This window comes from Piliocolobus tephrosceles, chromosome 14 (assembly GCF_002776525.5).
Source record: "Piliocolobus tephrosceles isolate RC106 chromosome 14, ASM277652v3, whole genome shotgun sequence".
NCBI lineage: Eukaryota > Metazoa > Chordata > Mammalia > Primates > Cercopithecidae > Piliocolobus > Piliocolobus tephrosceles.
The window spans coordinates 91,526,067-91,544,602 of record NC_045447.1 but is presented as its reverse complement, the minus strand read 5'-3'; the positions used below and the strand labels follow the sequence as shown (position 1 = coordinate 91,544,602).

The 18,536-nt window shown below is 42.7% G+C and overlaps 1 protein-coding gene and 1 long non-coding RNA gene across 2 annotated transcripts in view; one reads left to right on the top strand and one right to left on the bottom strand.

Moving 5' to 3' along the window:
- GNA14 (G protein subunit alpha 14) overlaps positions 1-18,536 on the top strand; it is a 228,873-nt gene that overhangs the window by 127,645 nt on the left and 82,692 nt on the right. Inside the window, exon 2 of the mRNA XM_023213421.2 lies at positions 1,080-1,264. Coding sequence (XP_023069189.1) covers positions 1,080-1,264 — 185 coding nt within the window. The remainder of the gene's footprint in view (positions 1-1,079; positions 1,265-18,536) is intronic.
- Positions 3,896-18,536, bottom strand: part of LOC111543428 — a 73,793-nt gene continuing 59,152 nt past the window's right edge. Inside the window, exons 3-5 of the long non-coding RNA XR_002731859.1 lie at positions 13,458-13,559; positions 12,942-13,019; positions 3,896-4,152 (exon numbers count right to left, since the gene is read on the bottom strand). This is a non-coding gene — a long non-coding RNA (uncharacterized LOC111543428). The remainder of the gene's footprint in view (positions 4,153-12,941; positions 13,020-13,457; positions 13,560-18,536) is intronic.

Below are 18,536 nucleotides of genomic sequence, written 5' to 3'. Positions count from 1 at the left end.
AAAGGGGGAGCAGGCACTTCATGTGGCCAGAGCAGGAGCAAGAGTGAGGGGGAGGGGTGCCGTACACTTTTAAACAACCAGATCTTGCTAGAACTCTCACGAGAACAGCACCAAGGTGAGGATGCTAAACCATTCATGAGAAACCACCCCCATGATCCAATCACCTCCCACCAGGCCCCACCTCCAACACTGGGGATTACAATTCAACATGAGATTTGGGTAGGGACACAGATCTGAACTGTATCAGCAATAGCAAATTCTACATCAAGTGGTTGTGAGGAGCCATGAGTAGGACCCATCATGTTCTAAACATGGTAAAGGGGTGTCATGTGATAAATTATCAAAGAAAATATTAGCAAATATTTTAATTCTATTGTCTAAATTTCTGTCACTTATACTGCAACTTTTACTACCTTTTCAAGCAAACTCTCAATCTAATATGAATATAGAGTTTTGATGTCATATTTCACATATGTTCTATCTGGACCTGTAATGCTTCAGAACAACAGGGATGGCTTCATACTGTAACGTGTTCCTTGGCTGCTGTGTGCAAGTGTTGTGAGTTTCGAGGACCTCCTGAGCTGCATGTTGAGACGTGAAAAGAAGCAAGCACATAGGCACTACTGGGAAACGGTGCTTTCTTGTGCAAAGATGAAGAATGTTTGTGTATCTGAAAGGAAGGAGTTGACTGATTAATGAACCTTTTTCTCTCCTCCAAGTGTTCTATGGCTCAAATCCTCCCTGCACTCTGAAGCAGCCCTATCACTGCCCCTGCCATCTTCTCAGTGACAGAGCCCTCAAATGCTCAGGTCTTTCAGACATGGTTGCCTGTTCTTTCAAGGACTTAGGGCAAGGATGTGGGGAAGCATTTCCCTGGACTGAGGGTGGCACTTGCCCGAGTCTTAGGCTGGCACTGCCCTGTAGCCTAAAACTGCATAACCATTTGGCAGTCCCTTCCAAATCCAACCCATCAACCTATTAATTGGGATGTGGATTAATACTGCCAGGAGGTCCTCTGTTTCTCCGTGTGTTCCTTTGGAAGTCTGATGACAGCGTTTTCCACTTGTTTTTTCTCATAGGAACTGGTGAAAGTGGGAAAAGCACCTTTATCAAGCAGATGAGAATTATCCATGGGTCTGGTTACAGCGATGAAGACAGAAAGGGGTTCACGAAGCTGGTTTACCAAAACATATTCACCGCCATGCAAGCCATGATCAGAGCCATGGACACGCTAAGGATACAATATGTGTGTGAGCAGAATAAGGTAATGTGCTTAGCGGGTACTTGCCCTATTTGTGAATGTGTGCCTGCCTGCCCACTCTGGTTAGCACAAAGATTCCCTGAGTGCTTTGGTCAGATGCCAGAAGAAGCTCTTGATCCCTGGGGTGGGGATCATTGAGAGGAGTTTGACGAATTTAGTTAGGCCCCTGGTCTTCTTTCTGCTGGACTTCTCTCATGGTGCTAGCGCGAGGCTACCCAGCATGCAGGGATTCCAAAGTTTGGGCTGTTATTTAGGTTGCTTATTTCCAGCACTGAGAAAAGGAAGTCATACATTTTCTCTTTCTGCTAAGAGACCCAGTTAATTTCTTCACTGGAGCCATGGGGACATTGGGTTTACAGTGGCCAGGGTTTCAAGAATTCCCAGTCTCAGGAAATGTTTTCACTAATTGGTACAGACTACTCAGAGAAATCAGTGGGTTTTGTTTGTTTGTGTTGGGAGTTCACCCATCTTGGGAACTAAGCGAAGGCTCATGAGTACAATGCTAATGGCCCAGCCAGCAATGTGCTTCCATAAAGTGCTGGTGTCAAGCTGCCATTTGCTTTCCCCTCACCACCAGTTATTTAAAATACAAATCTGCTGAAAACTGGAGGAAAATAATGAGGCAGGAATGAGAGAGAATGAAAATAAAATTTTATATGGTACATTGGAATGCAAATCCAAAGGAGAATAATCCTGTGTCTGAGTTCATTAAGCAACTATATTAGAAATCAGAGTTTATTTAAAATAATTGATACCAAATTACAACATGACATGATGATAAAGAGAAAAATTCTATGTCAGATGAGTCTCTCGTGGATCTGTGAAAAAGGAATTTAGCTAGTAAAATGCCAGAATTGCATGGGCTTTAATATGGACCCCTAAGGACAACTTTATTATGAACTTGTGGCACTTACACTCATACATATATGATTAAAAAGACTGGGCGTGGTGGCTCACACCTGTAATCCCAGCACTTTGGGAGGCCAAGGTGGGCAGATCACGAGATCAGGAGATCGACACCATCCTGGCTAAGATGGTGAAACCTCATCTCTACTAAAAAATACAAAAAATTAGCCAGGTGTGGTGGCAGGCGCCTGTAGTCCCAGCTGCTCGGGAGGCTGAGGCAGGAGAATGGTGTGAACCCAGGAGGCGGAGCTTGCAGTGAGCCAATATCACACCATTGCACTCCAGCCTGGGCCACAGAGCAAGACTCCATCTCAAAGAAAAAAAAAACAAAGTTTTAAAGCAATCAATTTCAATTTTTATGGGATTACATAGTAAAACACAGTAGGCACCAAATTTTAGACTTACCTTTACCTCATCTCTACAATCTATGTCTTTAGCATCATGTCCTTGCAGCCCTGAATAAATGAAGGAACACATCTTGCCTACAATCTCACCCTGCAACAGAGTTATGCTAAAAATTGTGTGGGGTGGACCGGGCACGGTGGCTCACGCCTGTAATCCCAGCACTTTGGGAGGCCAAGGCAGGTGGATCATCTGAGGTCAGGAGTTCAAGACCAGCCTGGCCAACATAGTGAAACCCTGTCTCTACTAAAATTACAAAACATTAGCTGGGCATGGTGGTGGGCGCCTGTAATCCCAGCTACTAGGGAGGCTGAGGCAGGAGAATCACTTGAACCCAGGAGGTGGAAGTTGCAGTGAACTGAGATTGTGCCATCGCACTCCACCCTGGGCGACAAGAGTGAAACTCCATCTCAAAAAATAAAACAAAACAAAAGAAAACAAAAAAATTGTGTTTTGGGGTAAATTAGCCTACAGCAAGGGTGTCCAGTTTTCTGGCTTCCCTGGGCCACATTCAAAGAATTGTTTTCAGCCACACATAAAACACACTAACGCTCACAATAGCTGATGAGCTTAAAAAAAAATTGCATAAAATCTCATTCTGTTTTAAGAAATCTCATTCTGTTTTATGAATTTGTGTTGTGCTGCATTTAAAACTGTCCTGGGCTGCATGTGGCCTGGGAGCCATGGGTTGGACAAGCTTGGCCTACGGTATATCTGGTGTGAAGTAAGGTGAGAGGCACACACTGAGCCACTAGGAGATTCTAGAAGTGACTGAGATGATTCCTTTATACATTGCTGTATCTTTTTGAAAAGGTACAGTTGTTTTTTTACTTACCCTTTCTAATGTACTCTCAAAATTAGGCTTTCTGTGGAGATTTAAGATTACTTCAGAGAAGTGGCGTGGCAGGAATGTTCTTGGGGGTGATTTCAGTTCATCTGTTTCCCCCTGTTGTAAAATGCATTTTGTTTACCAGTCGTGGTGAGGTGACTGGGCGAAGCTTGGAATTCAAGGATGGATTTGTAAACAGACCCACTGGGGAGAAAAGGCTCATGTGTAAGCCACTTCCGCTTACGTTGGCAGCAGTGTTTGTAAAACCTAATCAGCTTAGTTATCAAGGCCTCTAGGTTTTTGCTTTTGTTTTGTTTTCCTCTTGATCTTCTAGACGTACTTAGTTTATATTTTAAACAAAATGGTTTTATGTGGTTTGACATCTACCACTGTCTCCTTTTCTCTTGACCTTAATTCTTTTGTCTAGGCCATCTCCATTTGCCCGCTCATCTGTAGTAGTTTCCTAGGGCTGTTATAACAAAGTACTTAAGATTGGATGGCTTAAGACAGAAATTTTTACAGTTCTGCAAGCTAAAGGGCCAAAACCAAGGTTGATTGGTTCTGACTGGAGGCTCTGAGAGAATCTGTTGCCGGCTTTTTCCCTAGCTTCCGGTGGTGGCTGGAAATCCTTGCTGTCCATTAGCTTGTAGACACTTGCCTCCAGCCTCTGCCTCTGCCTTCGTCTGGTATTCTCCCCTGTGTCTGTGTGTCCACGGCACTGTCCTCTCTGGGTCTGTGTCCAAATTTCCCTTTTCTTATAAGGACACCAGTCACTGGATTACGGTCCACCCTAATCCAGTATGACCTTATCTTGCTTGCACCTACAGAGACCCTCTTTCCAAATAAGGTTACACACTCTGAGGTTTTGGGTCAGCATGAGCTTTGGGGGAGCACAATTCAACTCCTCTGGCTCCCCAAGATTCATGTCCATCCCATGTGCAACATACATTTGCTCCATCCCAACATCCCTGAAAGTCAACCCATTCCAGCATCAACTCTAAGACCCAATTCTAATCCAAATATCAACTCAAAAAGTCCCAAATCAGGCTGGGCACAGTGGGTTTTGCCTGTAATCCCAGCACTTTGGGAGGCCGAGGTGAGTGGCCATCTCTTGAGCCCAGGGTTTTGAGACCAGCCTGGGCAACATGGCGAAACCCCATCTCTAAAAAAAAAAAAAAAATACAAAAATTAGCCCGGTGTGATGGTGCATGCTTGTAATCCCAGCTACTCAGGAGGCTGAGGTGGGAGGACCCACTGAGCCTGCGAAGCGGAGGTTGCAGTGAGCTGAGATGGTACCTCTGCACTCCAGCCTGGGGACAGAGTGAAACTCTGTTTAAAAACAAACAAACAAACAAAAAATCCCAAATCTCATTGTCTAGATTAGGTATGGGTGAGATTCTGGGTACAAACCATCCCGGGCAGGATTCCTCTCCATCCATGACTGTGAAACTAGGATACAAGTCCATTGTACCTCCCGTCTCCTCCTTACTTGCCATGTCTGGCTCAAGTATCTCAATTCCTGTTGTATAAACTTTCTCAAACAGACACCTGAGATGAACTGAATGCTAAAATGGCTTAAGAAGAGGCAGAAGGTGGAATAGAAAGAACACTAGATGGGCTCTAAAAAATCTGGGCTTTGCTCATGGTTCCACTGTGGGTCTAGGGCTGGAGTCTGCAAACTTTTCTGTAAAAGGCCAGGGAGTCAATGTTTGTGAACTATATGATCTCTGTTGGAACTACCCAGTTCTGCTGTTGTAGTGCAGAAAGCAGATACAGGCAACATCTAATAAGTAAACGAATAAGTGTGGCTCAGTTATAAACTCTACTTACAGAATTTATAATAAGAATAGTAAGTTAAGAATACAGTTGAGAATAGTAAGAACTATTTTTGACTCATGGGCCATGCAAACAATCCACAGTCCATGAATGGATATAATCAATGGGCTGTACTTTGCTGACCCTGGTCCTGGGAAAGCTGTACTGTTTCTGGTTTTCCATTTTCTTATCTGTTAAATGAGACACGCTCTGTCTACTTTATAAGCCAATATGAGCAAAAGGAAGTGATTTACAAATTAAATGACCCTAGAGAAACACAAGGTTATTATTGGGGCAGGTTCAAAAATCAGAAATAGGCTCATTTTCTTTTTATTACTTGTTTAGGTCATTTTCATCAATTTATTCTCTATCATTTTCCTGCGGCTATTATTTCTAATAGTTTTTTTCTCAGGGCTAGTCTTGATTCCAAACATGAAACTGTAACAAAGTAGCATGCTTAGATCATAAAATGATAAAATGATTAGTGATTCAGTCGTATTCAGTGATAGTTTAGGAGGCATGCTATATGTTATTTTCTTTACAAAGTATTGTATAACTTGAAACAATTGATTAGTTATGGTAGGGGTGAACAAAACTTTAGCTTTCATTTTCACAGTGGTACAGTCTTCTTATTTCTTATTGCTGAGTATTTCTCTATTATCTGCTGTTTTTTCTGTTTGTTTCTGTTTCTGTTTCAGAGCTAGGAACATTTTCTTATGTATGTAGAAGAGAATTAAAAGTGGTTTTAGAGGGTTTTATTTTAATTGTTAGTGAGATTACTGCTCAGCTAGGCTGTTGAAAGTCTTTGCCTATTACTTGACAGTCCACTTATTAAAGGAAATTTATCAGAAATTTAGTTCCGCATTTGTTTTTTTAACTAACATGTTTTTTCAATTAAGATATAGCCTTGAAGATTTTTTCTTATACCTTGCCTGCTTATTTTATTTAAAAAGAAATGATTCATATGTATTTGCTCACTCTGTTGATAAACCTTAATTTTTATGAATGTCTCTCAAGAGTGTTTTATGGGCGCAATTCAAATTTATGACTTCTTGAATAAATATTACAAAGGCATTTGCTCAGTGTCAGGGTTCCTAAGTCTTGTTAGTTTATAATTCATGTTTACTTGTGATGATTTCACAGAAGCCAGAGAAGCATCATAATTTTTGCTGTTTGCAGTCTCTTGAACTTGGGAAATTCTCATTCTAGTCCTGTCCTACAGTGAAGGAAAAAAATATGAACCCCTTAAATGTTCTGTAGAATCTGTTCACGTGATGTAGACACAGAATTTCCCATGGGCAAAGGTCAGCCCTACCTGACATCTCAAAAACGCGTTAGTTCCATATTCAGTAATCACAAGAATAAAAGAAGGCCTACGGGCTCTTCACAGCTGACCCTAGCTCCTTCACTGCCCTTCTGCTCTGCTTATAGGAGCGCTAAACTACACTGGGGTCATGTTATATTTGCACGGGACTTTCATTGTAAAGGCAATCGTGACAAGAACCAAAATAAATTTTTTAAAGAAGAGTTAATGGTTGATACGGTTTGGATCTGTGGCTCTGCCCAAATCTCGTGTTGAATTGTAATCCCAGTGTTGGAGGTGGGGCCTGTTGGGAGGTGATTGGATCATGAGGGTGGTTTCTCATGAATGGTTTAGCATCCCCTTGGTGCTGTCCTCATGACAGTGAGTGAGTTCTCATGAAATCTGGTTATTTGAAAGTGTGTGGCACCCCCTCCCTCCCCTGCCTTGTTCCTGCTCCGGTCATGTGATGTGCCTGCTCCCCCTTCACCTTCCACCATGATTGTAAGTTTCCTGAGGCCTCCCCAGAAGTTGAGCAGATGCCAGCACCCTGCTTCCTGTACAGCTTCCAGAACCATGAGCCAATTAAACCTATTTTCTTTATAAATTGCCCAGTGTCAGGTATTTCTGTTTAGCAATGCAAGAATGGACAAATACAATAATTAAACATAAGGGGATTATTTTGCCTGCCATTCCACTCTAAGTATCTAACTTAGAAGGCAATGTTTCTAGAAGTGTGAGGACTGGATTTGTCTTCAGAAAACATTTTGCCTCTTCCATTAGAAGCTTTTGCTGCATTCAAAATCCAGTTGAGACTATGGATTTGAGCCGTCCGGTCAATCACCACTCTTAAAGGGTTGAATGTTTTTATTTGAATTGACTCACAAGGCCTCTGCTAATTTTGTTTGAAGTTTTTGCAGGTCCCACATTTGGGTAAGGGGATGCCTTTATCACTCAATCCCTTGGAGTTCCTCCTCTTCCTACTGCTGCGTTTATCAGGCACTAGAACATCCCAAACAATGATTCTCAGTCTTGGCTGCACATTGGAATCACCTGTGGGGCTGTTAGGCCAATGCCAAGAGTATCATCCCCACAGACTCAGAGTTAATGCTCTGGAAGGCAGCCTGAGCATGTAGATTGAGTTTTAGGTCCCTCCCAGGTGATTCTGATTGAGCAACCAGGGTCGAGAACCACTGATAAATATGTGTCTGGACATAATTTGAAGGGGTTCAATTTGGATTCTGCTTTCCTGTCAACCTTTCCACAGCAGGGAGGGAGATTTCTGGCAATCTTTTCCATGGAATGACCTAATTAATCTCCACCCAAAGGCAAATGCTGTTTGTTTCCTTTGAGTCTTTCAGGGACAGAGCACAGCCTCATGCCCAGAGCTCCAGCTCTGAGATGCAGATGGGGGCAGAGGAAGAAGCTGCACCTCATTCTCTCAAGATCACATCAGTGGCGCCTTCTCGCCTTCCTTCTCCTACTGTTGCTACATAGAAAGCGTAATTTCCTTTTGATGGATAAGACAATCAGAGATGCAGATTGTGTTAATAACAGGTTGAAGGTGTAGGTTTTGTTTATAATAAAAATACTGTATGGGCCACACCTGTAATCCCAGCACTTTGGGGGCCAAGGCAGGCAGATTGCCTGAGGTCAGGAGTTCAAGACCAGCCTGGCCAACATGATGAAACCATGTCTCTACTAAAAAAACATGTAAAAATTAGCCAGTCAAGGTGGCACATGCCTACAGTCCCAGCTACTCTGCAGGCTGAGGCAGGAGAATCGCTTGAACCCGGGAGACGGTGGTTGCAGTGAGCTGAGATCGCACCATTGCACCCCAGCCTGGGTGACAGAGCGAGACTCCATCTCAAAAATATATATATATACCGTAAGATTTTGCTTGTGAGTAAATAAAGACATTATATTAGGAAATTAAATAGTTTGTATTTTTACTAATCATTAATACATATTTTGATTTACTGAGATAATTCATCAAGTAAAAAACATAAGCATCAAATATCTAACTTCACATATAAGCAATCAAGTGTGGTATTTTGCGGGTGGGATCATGGGAGAGTATATTTCTAACACCAGAAAGCCCTTCGATAAAATCTCACATCTATGCATAAATAACTCCTCCAGATTTGCTTTCCATTCTCAGAAAGTGGAAGGCTGAATTTCCAGGAGAATTTCTTAAAGATGCGTGTGAGGAAATCAGGCAGAGTTCAGTGAAAATGGTCAATTTCTGTCACTTTTTTGTTGGAGAGTTTCTCGGAGCTGGGAGTATTTTAAGAGCCTTTTATGTTCTACTTTTTAAAATGTCTGTTTAAATATATTTTTCTATCCCACTTCCTCATCCAATTTGAAAAATTCAGATTCTGCACAAACCTTTGGGAACACAGAGGCTGATGTTCCAACTTTGGCTGGAGCCCAGGGTTGCTGGTTCTCTGGCGAATGTTAAACTCAGGCCGTGCTTCCCACGTCCTGGTGGGTGTTAAAAATCACATGGTTCATTTTTCTCCTTACCATGTACTCCGTTGAGCTCTACCTGTTGTCACACCACCACCAACAAACAACAAATTCTCCACCAAAGTTCTAGGTGGGAGCTTCTCCATTTCTCCCAACAGTTTTCTGATTAATCGATGCTTACTTTAGTGTGAAAACTGCTGTAAGCAGAGCTTGAAATATAAGAGTGTGGAAAATGGGAAAGAATAAGATGGAAAGAAACTGAACTTTCTTCTTGATTGCTATCACAGTTAAACCACCCACTCCCCTTTAAGCCTGAACTGGGATAGGAGGAAGTTTGGGAGCCAGTGATGAGTAATAACATTGATTTGACCATTGAAATATTAATAAATTCTTCCCCTACCTCAAAACTGAGTATGAACCCACCACATCCAAAGAAATGCTTTTAAAACCTAATGAAAAAGGGAGATCCCGTAAAGTTACAAACAATCCGGAAACTAGTGAGGCCATCATTCTATTTGAACACTTAGGCATCCATCCAACACATGTGAAATATTTTTCCGAGTCTTTTAAATTGCAAGCACAGGAGGCTGAGGCAGGAGAATCGCTTGAACCCAGGAGGTGGAGGTTGCAGTAAGCCAAGATGGCACCGTTGCACTCCAGCCTGGGCAACAGAGCAAGACTCCATCTCGAATGAATGAATGAATGAATGAATGAATGAATGAATGAATAAAAATAGCATTCAACTTTATATTGCTCTCCTAAAATATAAAGGGGAACATGTGAAACACTCTCATAATTCACACCTTTTGTGAATGTTAGAATCATTATCAGTGATGCTAGGAACATGCTCATCAGATCCAAAATTCTTCAGAATGTGCTTTCCCACAGCAGAGCTGTGCCCTAGTTCTTTGGCGGTAAAAAGGCAACAGAGGTGTGTCTGTGCTGTTCTCCTTTCAGAATTGCCTTTTCTGAACATCCAGTTACTTCACTGATCAATGAATGCCTCAAACATGTACCAAGAGGTAAATTCCCCACTTGGGGTTGTTTCGGAGTCCTGCCAAGGGATTCGGGTATTCATCTGGCATTAGTGAATTTAGGGGCAGATTTGCTTATTAACTGGTTAATAAGCTCTGCAACAGTATCCTAAGCAAAATATTCTAGAAAGCATCCCCTCTGTATTAAAAGTTTTTAAAAAAATTAAATTTGAGGGGTAAAAATGCAGTTTTATTGCATGGCTATGTTGCATAGTGGTGAAGTCTGGGCTTTCATTTTTTTATTTTTATTTTTTTGAGATGGAATCTCACTCTGTTGCCCAGGCTGGAGCGTAGTGGCGCCATCTCAGCTCGCTAGAACCTCCACCTCCGGGTTCAAGTGATTCTCCTGCCTCAGTCTCCTGAGTAGCTGGGATTACAGGCACCCACCACCATGCCCGGCTAATTTTTGTATTTTTAGTAGAGATGGGGTTTCGCCATGTTGGCCAGGCTGGTCTGGAACTCTTGATCTCAGGTGATCCACCTGCCTCGGCCTCCTAAAGTGCTGGGATTACAGGCGTGAGTTACCACGCCTAGTCTGGGCTTTTAGTGTGACCATCACCAAGTAGTGTACATTGTACCCATTAAGTAATTTCTCCTCCCTCACCACCTCCGCACCCTTCCTAGTCTCCAGTGTCTATTCTTTCATACTCTGTGTCCATGTGTACACATTATTTAGCTCCCACTTATAAGTGAGAACACGAATTATTTAACTTTGTTTAAAAGCTTTTTTTTAAAAAAAATTGGTGGTAGGGAAGGGGACATGTGTTTCAAACAGAATACATGAACTAATCTGATAGAAACAAATTGTTAAAAGGTTTTCGGCTTTGGTTTTGTTTTAATTTTTTTTTTTTTTCTTTTTTTGAGACAGTCTTGCTGTGTCACCCAGGCTGGAGTGCAGTGGCGCAGTCTCAGCTCACTGCAACCTCCGCCTCCCAGGTTCAAGTGATTCTACTGCCTCAGCCTCCCGAATAGCTGAGAATACAGGTGCCCGCCACCACACCCAGCTAATTTTTGTATTTTTAGTAGAGATAGGGTTTCGCTATGTTGGCCAGGCTGCTCTCGAACTTCTGACCTCAGGTGATCCACCTGCCTTGGCCTCCCAAAGTTTTGAGATTACAGGTGTGAGCCACCTCGCCCGGCCTCTGTTTTTGTTTTATCAGTAAACCTGCCTTTAGAGTAGAAAGCATATTCATTAGAAGCTAAGACAGTTGGCTTTTTTAACTGATGCTTCTTTTTGGCAGCTACATTGTTTTCAGGCAGCTTTGTGACATTGTATCTTGTGTGCTTAACCTTGATTTCTGACACCAAAACTCTGTGGGGTTTAAGATGAGCTAAAACTGATGTAAAATACCTTTCACATTTAACTTTGTATTTTCCCTAAACCAAATTTTAAAATAATGGCACTTGCTTTCTTTTTTCTTTTTTCTTTTTTTAAATGACACTTTCTATCTGTAATTAGAAGTAAAGATATGGGCTGGTTTATGTAACTTGGCCATTTATATGACGTGGTTAGGAAGTTATTTGCCTCTGTGTGTGGTATACAATTCATTAAGGATAAGAAGATGACTGATGTTTCTAAATTTTCTTTTAAGAAAACACCACTAGTGTTGTAGTCATTTGCATAGTTAAGTTGTGGTTAATTGTAAAAAGGTTGAAGATGACAGGAATAACTCTGTGTGTATTTTGAGTGCCTCTAAGTTACCTGCCTTCCTTCTATCCTGAAGGCAGTAGAAGTGGTTGAAAGATGGCATGTGGGGCCGGGCGCAGTGGCTCAAGCCTGTAATCCCAGCACTTTGGGAGGCCGAGACGGGCGGATCACAAGGTCAGGAGATCGAAACCATCCTGGCTAACACAGTGAAACCCCGTCTCTACTAAAAAATACAAAAAACTAGCCGGACGAGGTGGCGGGCGCCTATAGTCCCAGCTACTTGGGAGGCTGAGGCAGGAGAATGGCGTGAACCCGGGAGGTGGAGTTTGCAGTGAGCCGAGATCTGGCCACTGCACTCCAGCCTGGGCGACAGGCGGCCTGGGCGGCCACTGCATGACAGCCTGGGCGACTCTGCCTCAAAAAAAAAAAAAAAAAAAAAAAAAAGATGGCATGTGGGAGATGTGGGAGACCATTATGATTGAGTAGTGGTGGCCCCCAGTTCTCCCCAAGGCTCTGAACTGGTGGTAGGGAAGGGGACATGTGTTTCAAACAGAATACATGAACTAAACCGACAGAAACAGATTGTTAAAAGGTGTTTGGCTTTGGTTTTGTTTTATTTATTTTTTTCTTTTTTTGAGACAGTCTTGCTGTGTCACCCAGGCTGGAGTGCAGTGGCGCAATCTCAGCTCACTGCAACCTCCGCCTCCCAGGTTCAAGTGATTCTACTACCTCAGCCTCCTGAATAGCTGGGAATACAGGCGCCCGCCACCACGCCCAGCTAATTTTTGTATTTTTAGTAGAGACAGGGTTTCACCATGTTGGCCAGGCTGCTCTCGTGCTTCTGACCTCAGGTGATCTACCCGCCTTGGCCTCCCAAAGTTTTGAGATTACAGATGTGAGCCACCTCGCTGTATCCCAGTGGGTGTGATCCCGCCCACTGTATCTCTGCTTTGTGTTGATCTAGAATGTCTTCCCAGGTAGGTTGTGTAGAGATTTGCCTTTGCTTTGGGATTTTATCATCATGATGGTCATTATTTGGAGTCCCTGATGACTGGAGCCCTCCACAATGTTAGTAATTACTCCAAATGAGCAAGTCTTACTTCTGAAGGCCAGGTTAGCTCTTGGTGTACTAGAAAGGGACAACAGCTGGCCTGAAGTGAAATTCCTGCCCTGTCATTTTTATCCTCAAAACTCTCCATGTTTTTATTCCCTTCCTCCATGGAAGGCTATGTTGGCTCCTGGTGACTTGACAAAATTTAAATGTGTGAGTAACCTACCTTTAGAAGCAAAAAATCACATTCTGCTGTGTCCTGAACAGGCTACCTTTTTCACCAAAGCTTCTTTGATTGGGCTTCCTAGTTAATAAGACACTGCATTAAGTACAATGTTATATATAATATGTCAATACAAGCTGTTTTACTTCATATAGTACAAGAGTTCTTTTCAGACATATTTAAAAAGTACGAGGATATGACCAGGCATGGTGGCTCACACTTGTAATCCTAATGCTTTGGGAGGCTGAGGCAGGTGGATTGCTTGAGCCCAAGAGTTCAAGACCAGCCTGGGCAGCATGGCAATACCCTGTTTCTACAAAAAATACAAAAATTATCCGAGTGTGGTGTGCATCTGTAGTTCCTGCTACTCAAGAGGCTGAGGTGGGAGAATCACTTGAGCCTGGGGAGGTCGCTGCTGCAGTGAACCGTGATTACACCACTGCACTCTGGCCTGGGTGACAGAGTGATACCCTGTCTCAAAAAAAAAAGTACCAGGGTAAGCACTAGAAGTACACATACACAGACTTGCAGTGAAGAACCTGTGTTGTCCAATGTGTGTGGCTTACAGGTGCATCCTCACCCTCTTCCTGTTGATGATACCTCTTTTTTGGCTCTTTATACCTATTTTTGAAACAATGAATTAATGGGTGGCCCCTCGCTCCCTATTTTTGAATGAATGAATGAATGAGTGGCCCCTGCCTGTGGACCTGGGCATCCACATCTCCTGCACTCCTACCCCGCTCCACACCACAAGAACAAGCACCTATGGATAGGAAAGTCCTCACAGAAAGCTCAGGTCAGAAGGGCAGGAAGATGAAGAATTCCCATGATATTTTTCAAGTTGCTTGATTTCTGTTAAATTTGGTGATGAGAGGGTTAAAGGATTGGGGGGAAATTTTCCCTAACCAATGTGCCATTTCTGTGATTCCTCTACTCTCTCACTAGCAGAGAAAGGTCCAAACTGCGCCAGGCACTTGGCTGTCTCTGGCTGTTCACACGTCTGAGTCCACCCAACAGTGGGCTCTGTGTTAAGGGAAATCAAGAGCCTGTTCTTTTCAGCCATGATCCTCGCTTTGCCATCTTTAAGAGACAGGTTGTCATTAATGTTGGGAGAATGGTTTGTTTTTATTTTCTATATTTGGGCAGAGATTACTCTTGTCACTGTCCACAAAAGTGTAACTTGATGTCCTTCCTAACCCCCATGCCAGGTCAAGACCTGTGTTACTTCCCCCTGCCCCCCTACTGCTCCCCACCCCCAGTGGGGTCTCACTTTGTCGCCCAGGCTGGAGTGCAGTGGTGCCATCTCAGCTAACTGCGACCTCCGCCTCCTAGATTCAAGTGATTCTGTCACCTCAGCTTCCGGAGTAGCCAGGACTACAGGTGCACACCACCACACCCGGCTAATTTTCGTATTTTTAGTAGAGACGTGGTTTCACCATGTTGGCCAGGCTGGTCTCAAACTGCTGGCCTCAAGTGATCGGCTGCCTTGGCCTCCCAAAGTGCTGGGATTACAGGCATGATTCACCATACCCGGCTGACCTGTGTTACTTGGATTATGAACACCCATCTATGACAGTTTTGCTTCCCTGCCTCCTGGTCGGTGGTATCTCTGCCACTAAAGGTTGATGTGAATGGTGAATGGCTGATAATGCTAAATAATAATTTGCACCTAGGAAACTTAGACAGGGAGACCTAACCCATAACAATAGCAGACGTTTGACAAATATCTGTTATACAAATGAAATGAATAGCGCAAGCTAAGAGTGCTTTCTAAAGATTGGGCCCAAGAGGAGATAAAATGGGCAACTTGTCTGGTATTACAGAGCTTCAAGGATTTAATGGTCCATTGCCTTGAAGAGATCCTTGAGTAAAGGTTTCCTGGAGACCTATAAGTCTTCAGTGACTCTCTCTGCTTGCAGGTCATGTACCACCTAGCCCCTGTCAGTGCCCATCTTGCCCCATAGTGTGAAACTCTGTTACATGGCTGTGCCTTCCAGCTCCTTTTTTTTTTTTTTTTTTGAGACAGGGTCTTGCTGTGTTGCCCGGGTTGAGTGCAGTGGCATGATCGTGGCTCACTGCAGCCTTGACCTCCCAGGCTTAAGCATTCCTCCCACTTCAGCCTCCTAACTGGGACTACAGGTACAAACAACCATGCCTGGCTAATTTTTTATTTTTTGCAAAGATGGGGTCTCACCATGTTGCCCAGGCTGGTCTTGAACTCCTAGACACAAGTGATCCTCCTACCTTGGCCTTTCAAAGTGTTGGGATTACTGACACGAACCACGGAAACTGGCACCAACTCACTCTTGAATTCCTCAAGAGCAATGCTGTATTCATGTCTGTTTCCTCCAGCTCTCAGACAAAGGCAATGTATAAACAAACAAATACCTTTTGAATTCCAGATGAACACCATTAGAAATCTCAAGTTATTTTATCATAGTTTTGGCATTTTAAGGGCGAGGAACCCAATAGCAGATCAACAGGCTCTCTTTTATTATTTTGGCAAGCATTGTGGTTTTGGACAGCAGCATCTGCCTGGCTCTGCTACATGCTCATTCAGCTTCAACCACAGTGACCTCCTCTTTTTTGAAAGTCCCTGTATTCACAATGCTCCTTCAAGCCCAGGACTTTTCCACATGCTCCTCTCTCTGCTTTGCTTTTCTCTTTGCCCGCCCAAGTCTTTCTTGTCCTCCACTAGAATGGAAAACGCATGAAGGCCAAGGTCTATGCCTACTTTTCCCCACCTTTGTAGCACAGTGCCTGACATGGATGCAGGCCAGTTTGCCAAAAGTCTATCTACTGAAGAACCCATTCCTGGGGCAAAGGAATTTTTTTATGAGCCCATGCCAGTGACCTTAAGGCCACATTCTGGCTTTTCTCGAACCTTTCGCAGTGTCTAGCCTCATTTCCTCTCCCTATTGGATTGTGGTTTCCTGCTTCTCCCAGGTCTCACTATCATCTCATGTCCTCCATCTCCTGGAATGTCCTGAAACTGATTTCCTTTGCACTCATAAATAGCTAACTTCATGTATTGGTCTTAAATGAGATATCTGATATCATAGAAGAGTTTCTTTGACACTTTCTTTTTCCACCCACCCTCCCTTGGGTTAGATACTCTTTCCGGTGTACCTGTAATGTCCAGCATCCTTTGTATTACATTATAATTCTTAATTTATGCATCTCTTCCACTTCAGACCAAGTGGAATCATGTCGGGTTCACCTCTGCATCCCTTCGGGCTAAATAAACGTGAATTCAATGACATTAAAACCCTGTGTGAAGACAATATTATCAACTCAAATGTATCCATAGTATCCACAACCTCAGAGGACATGCTCAGCTGTTCTCCCATGGGATAGATTTTTGCCTCCTTGACTTTGGGTCTGTGGTATTGGGCAGAAAGCAACAGGGGTCCACATGGCCGTATTTGTCTTTTTCCAAAGAAATATTTGGCCATTGGAAATACTGCTTCTGAGTTGCAAGATAACCAAAAAGCCTTGCATGGGGCCCTAAATCTAGTTTGGGAAGCTTGGGATTGGCCATGCTTAGCCCCTGGGATGTGTTTGTTGAGCTGCAAATGTACCCTTCCAGGGAAAGTTAAGTTTGACGATGACTTCTCAAGCAGAGTCACCAGACAGCTGTTTTAGAATCCCTGAGAACCAAAAAAAAAAAAAAAAAAAAAAAAAAAAGTGCTGAAGGGAACAACGGCTTGCTTATGAACTAGGAGAGATATTCAATAGATAATACCCTTTTCATCAACCAAGTTTTAAAGAAATTGAGGATAAGACCAAAAAGCAAAGCATAAGGTGACCAAATATATTTTGGTTAATGCTGAAGTTTAGAGAGCATGGCTCATAACTGGATTGAGGACTTTCCAGTCCTGAACTCAGAATGTGGTAGACTTAGCTACAGGGTCGCCGTGTGTTCGGGAAGACTCAGGCCTCACTCAGCAGGGCAGTCCTCTAATGACATGGAAGAGTGGTGCGAAAGAGAGGAAGGGGCAGAGGCCAGGACTCGCATGCAATTGGTGTGCCTCCTCACGGAGTTATTGAGTGTGTCTGCTGTGTCATATACCCATCACAGTTGTCTCTTCCAGTACTTCATGAGCTCCCTAAGGGCAGGGACTGTGTATACTTCTGGTCACTGAAATGAGTGTGAATCCATGCCAGGCACTCTATGCCAGTCTTTGTTGGAAATATATCATTTTAACGTAGGTACTATCACTCGCCCCGACTTTAGAGATACAGGCACTAAGGTTTATGGAGGTGAATAACTTTCCCAGGATCACACAAGTAGCACATGTCAGAGTGGGAAACTGAGCCCAGGAGGCCTGATGTCCCAGGCAGAGCTGCTAACTATTATTCTGTATGCCTCTTGATGGGTGATTCAAGGCCTTGTAGAGTGTTAGGGTATCATTTAATGATCCGATTATGAAAGTACTAAATGAGGTGATTGGGGGATTCTCTGTCTTGAATTCTCTACTCCTGGCCTTTCATAAATTCCTTTCTCCCTGGCTAGGATCCAGCTGGCCTACACAGCTGTCAGTATAATCTCTATCAGTATTTACACAAGGGGTCATGCCATCAAAGAAACCAGAGATATATCAGGATTGGTGCTTTCACTGGATGACGTTTGAGGATAGAAGAACCTTCTGTTGACTGGATTTGAAATAGTTGCATAGAAAATATTTTTTTATTTTCCTTGAAGAGAAGTAAACAAGCCAGAGATTATTTCAAATTTATTTTGCTAATTGAAACAATCAAAGCATGATAGTGACCTTCAAACCAGTGCCAGTAAAAATCAAATAAAACCTGGATAGTATATTCTGACAGTGGTCTAAATGGGATGCCTTTTAGCAGGGGTTTGTTCAAATGCTTAAATTTTTAAAAAGAATGAGGTAAAGCTATGTTTATTGATATAAAAAGATTATCAATATATAACAGGCATGAGAGAAGTGAGGTGTAGAATGAAGTTTGTGTTTATGAATATCCCTTTGTGTGTATGAGATACCTTTGATAAAGAATACATAAATAGTTACAGATATGTTACTTTTTCAAGAAATAAGAAACTGTAAAAATGATTACGTTTGGATGGAATGGGAAAAGATAATTTCCCTGTTAATTTTTCTGTTATATTCAATTTACTTTTTAAAATGTGGATAGAGATTATCTCTGCAGAATAAGATTATCTCTGCAGAGATAAGTCATCCTTAGTTTTCTTCTTTTTACTTCTCTTTATTAAAAAATAAACATTAAACCCAAATGCTACATTTTAATCAAAAAAAAATATTAACAGTTTAAAATTAAGATATGAGTAGTAACTCTGAGAAGAGTTACTAAAACTCCTCTAGTCCCTTTAACACTGACTTCAAATCCACATGAAGTCATCCTGGGACTGTGGAGTGTATAATTTATGTTATTACAGATTTTTGTTAAATAAATGCTATGTTTGTGTTCTGGAAATATTTTTGTGTACATGCCTGTGCTTCTGGGTCTGGATTTGTGTGGTTGGAAAGAATCACTGGGCAAAGTGAGGGGGAAAGTGGGGTCCGAGCAGACAGTGGGGGCTCTGTCACCTTGAGCCATTTCCTTCTTGGAGAG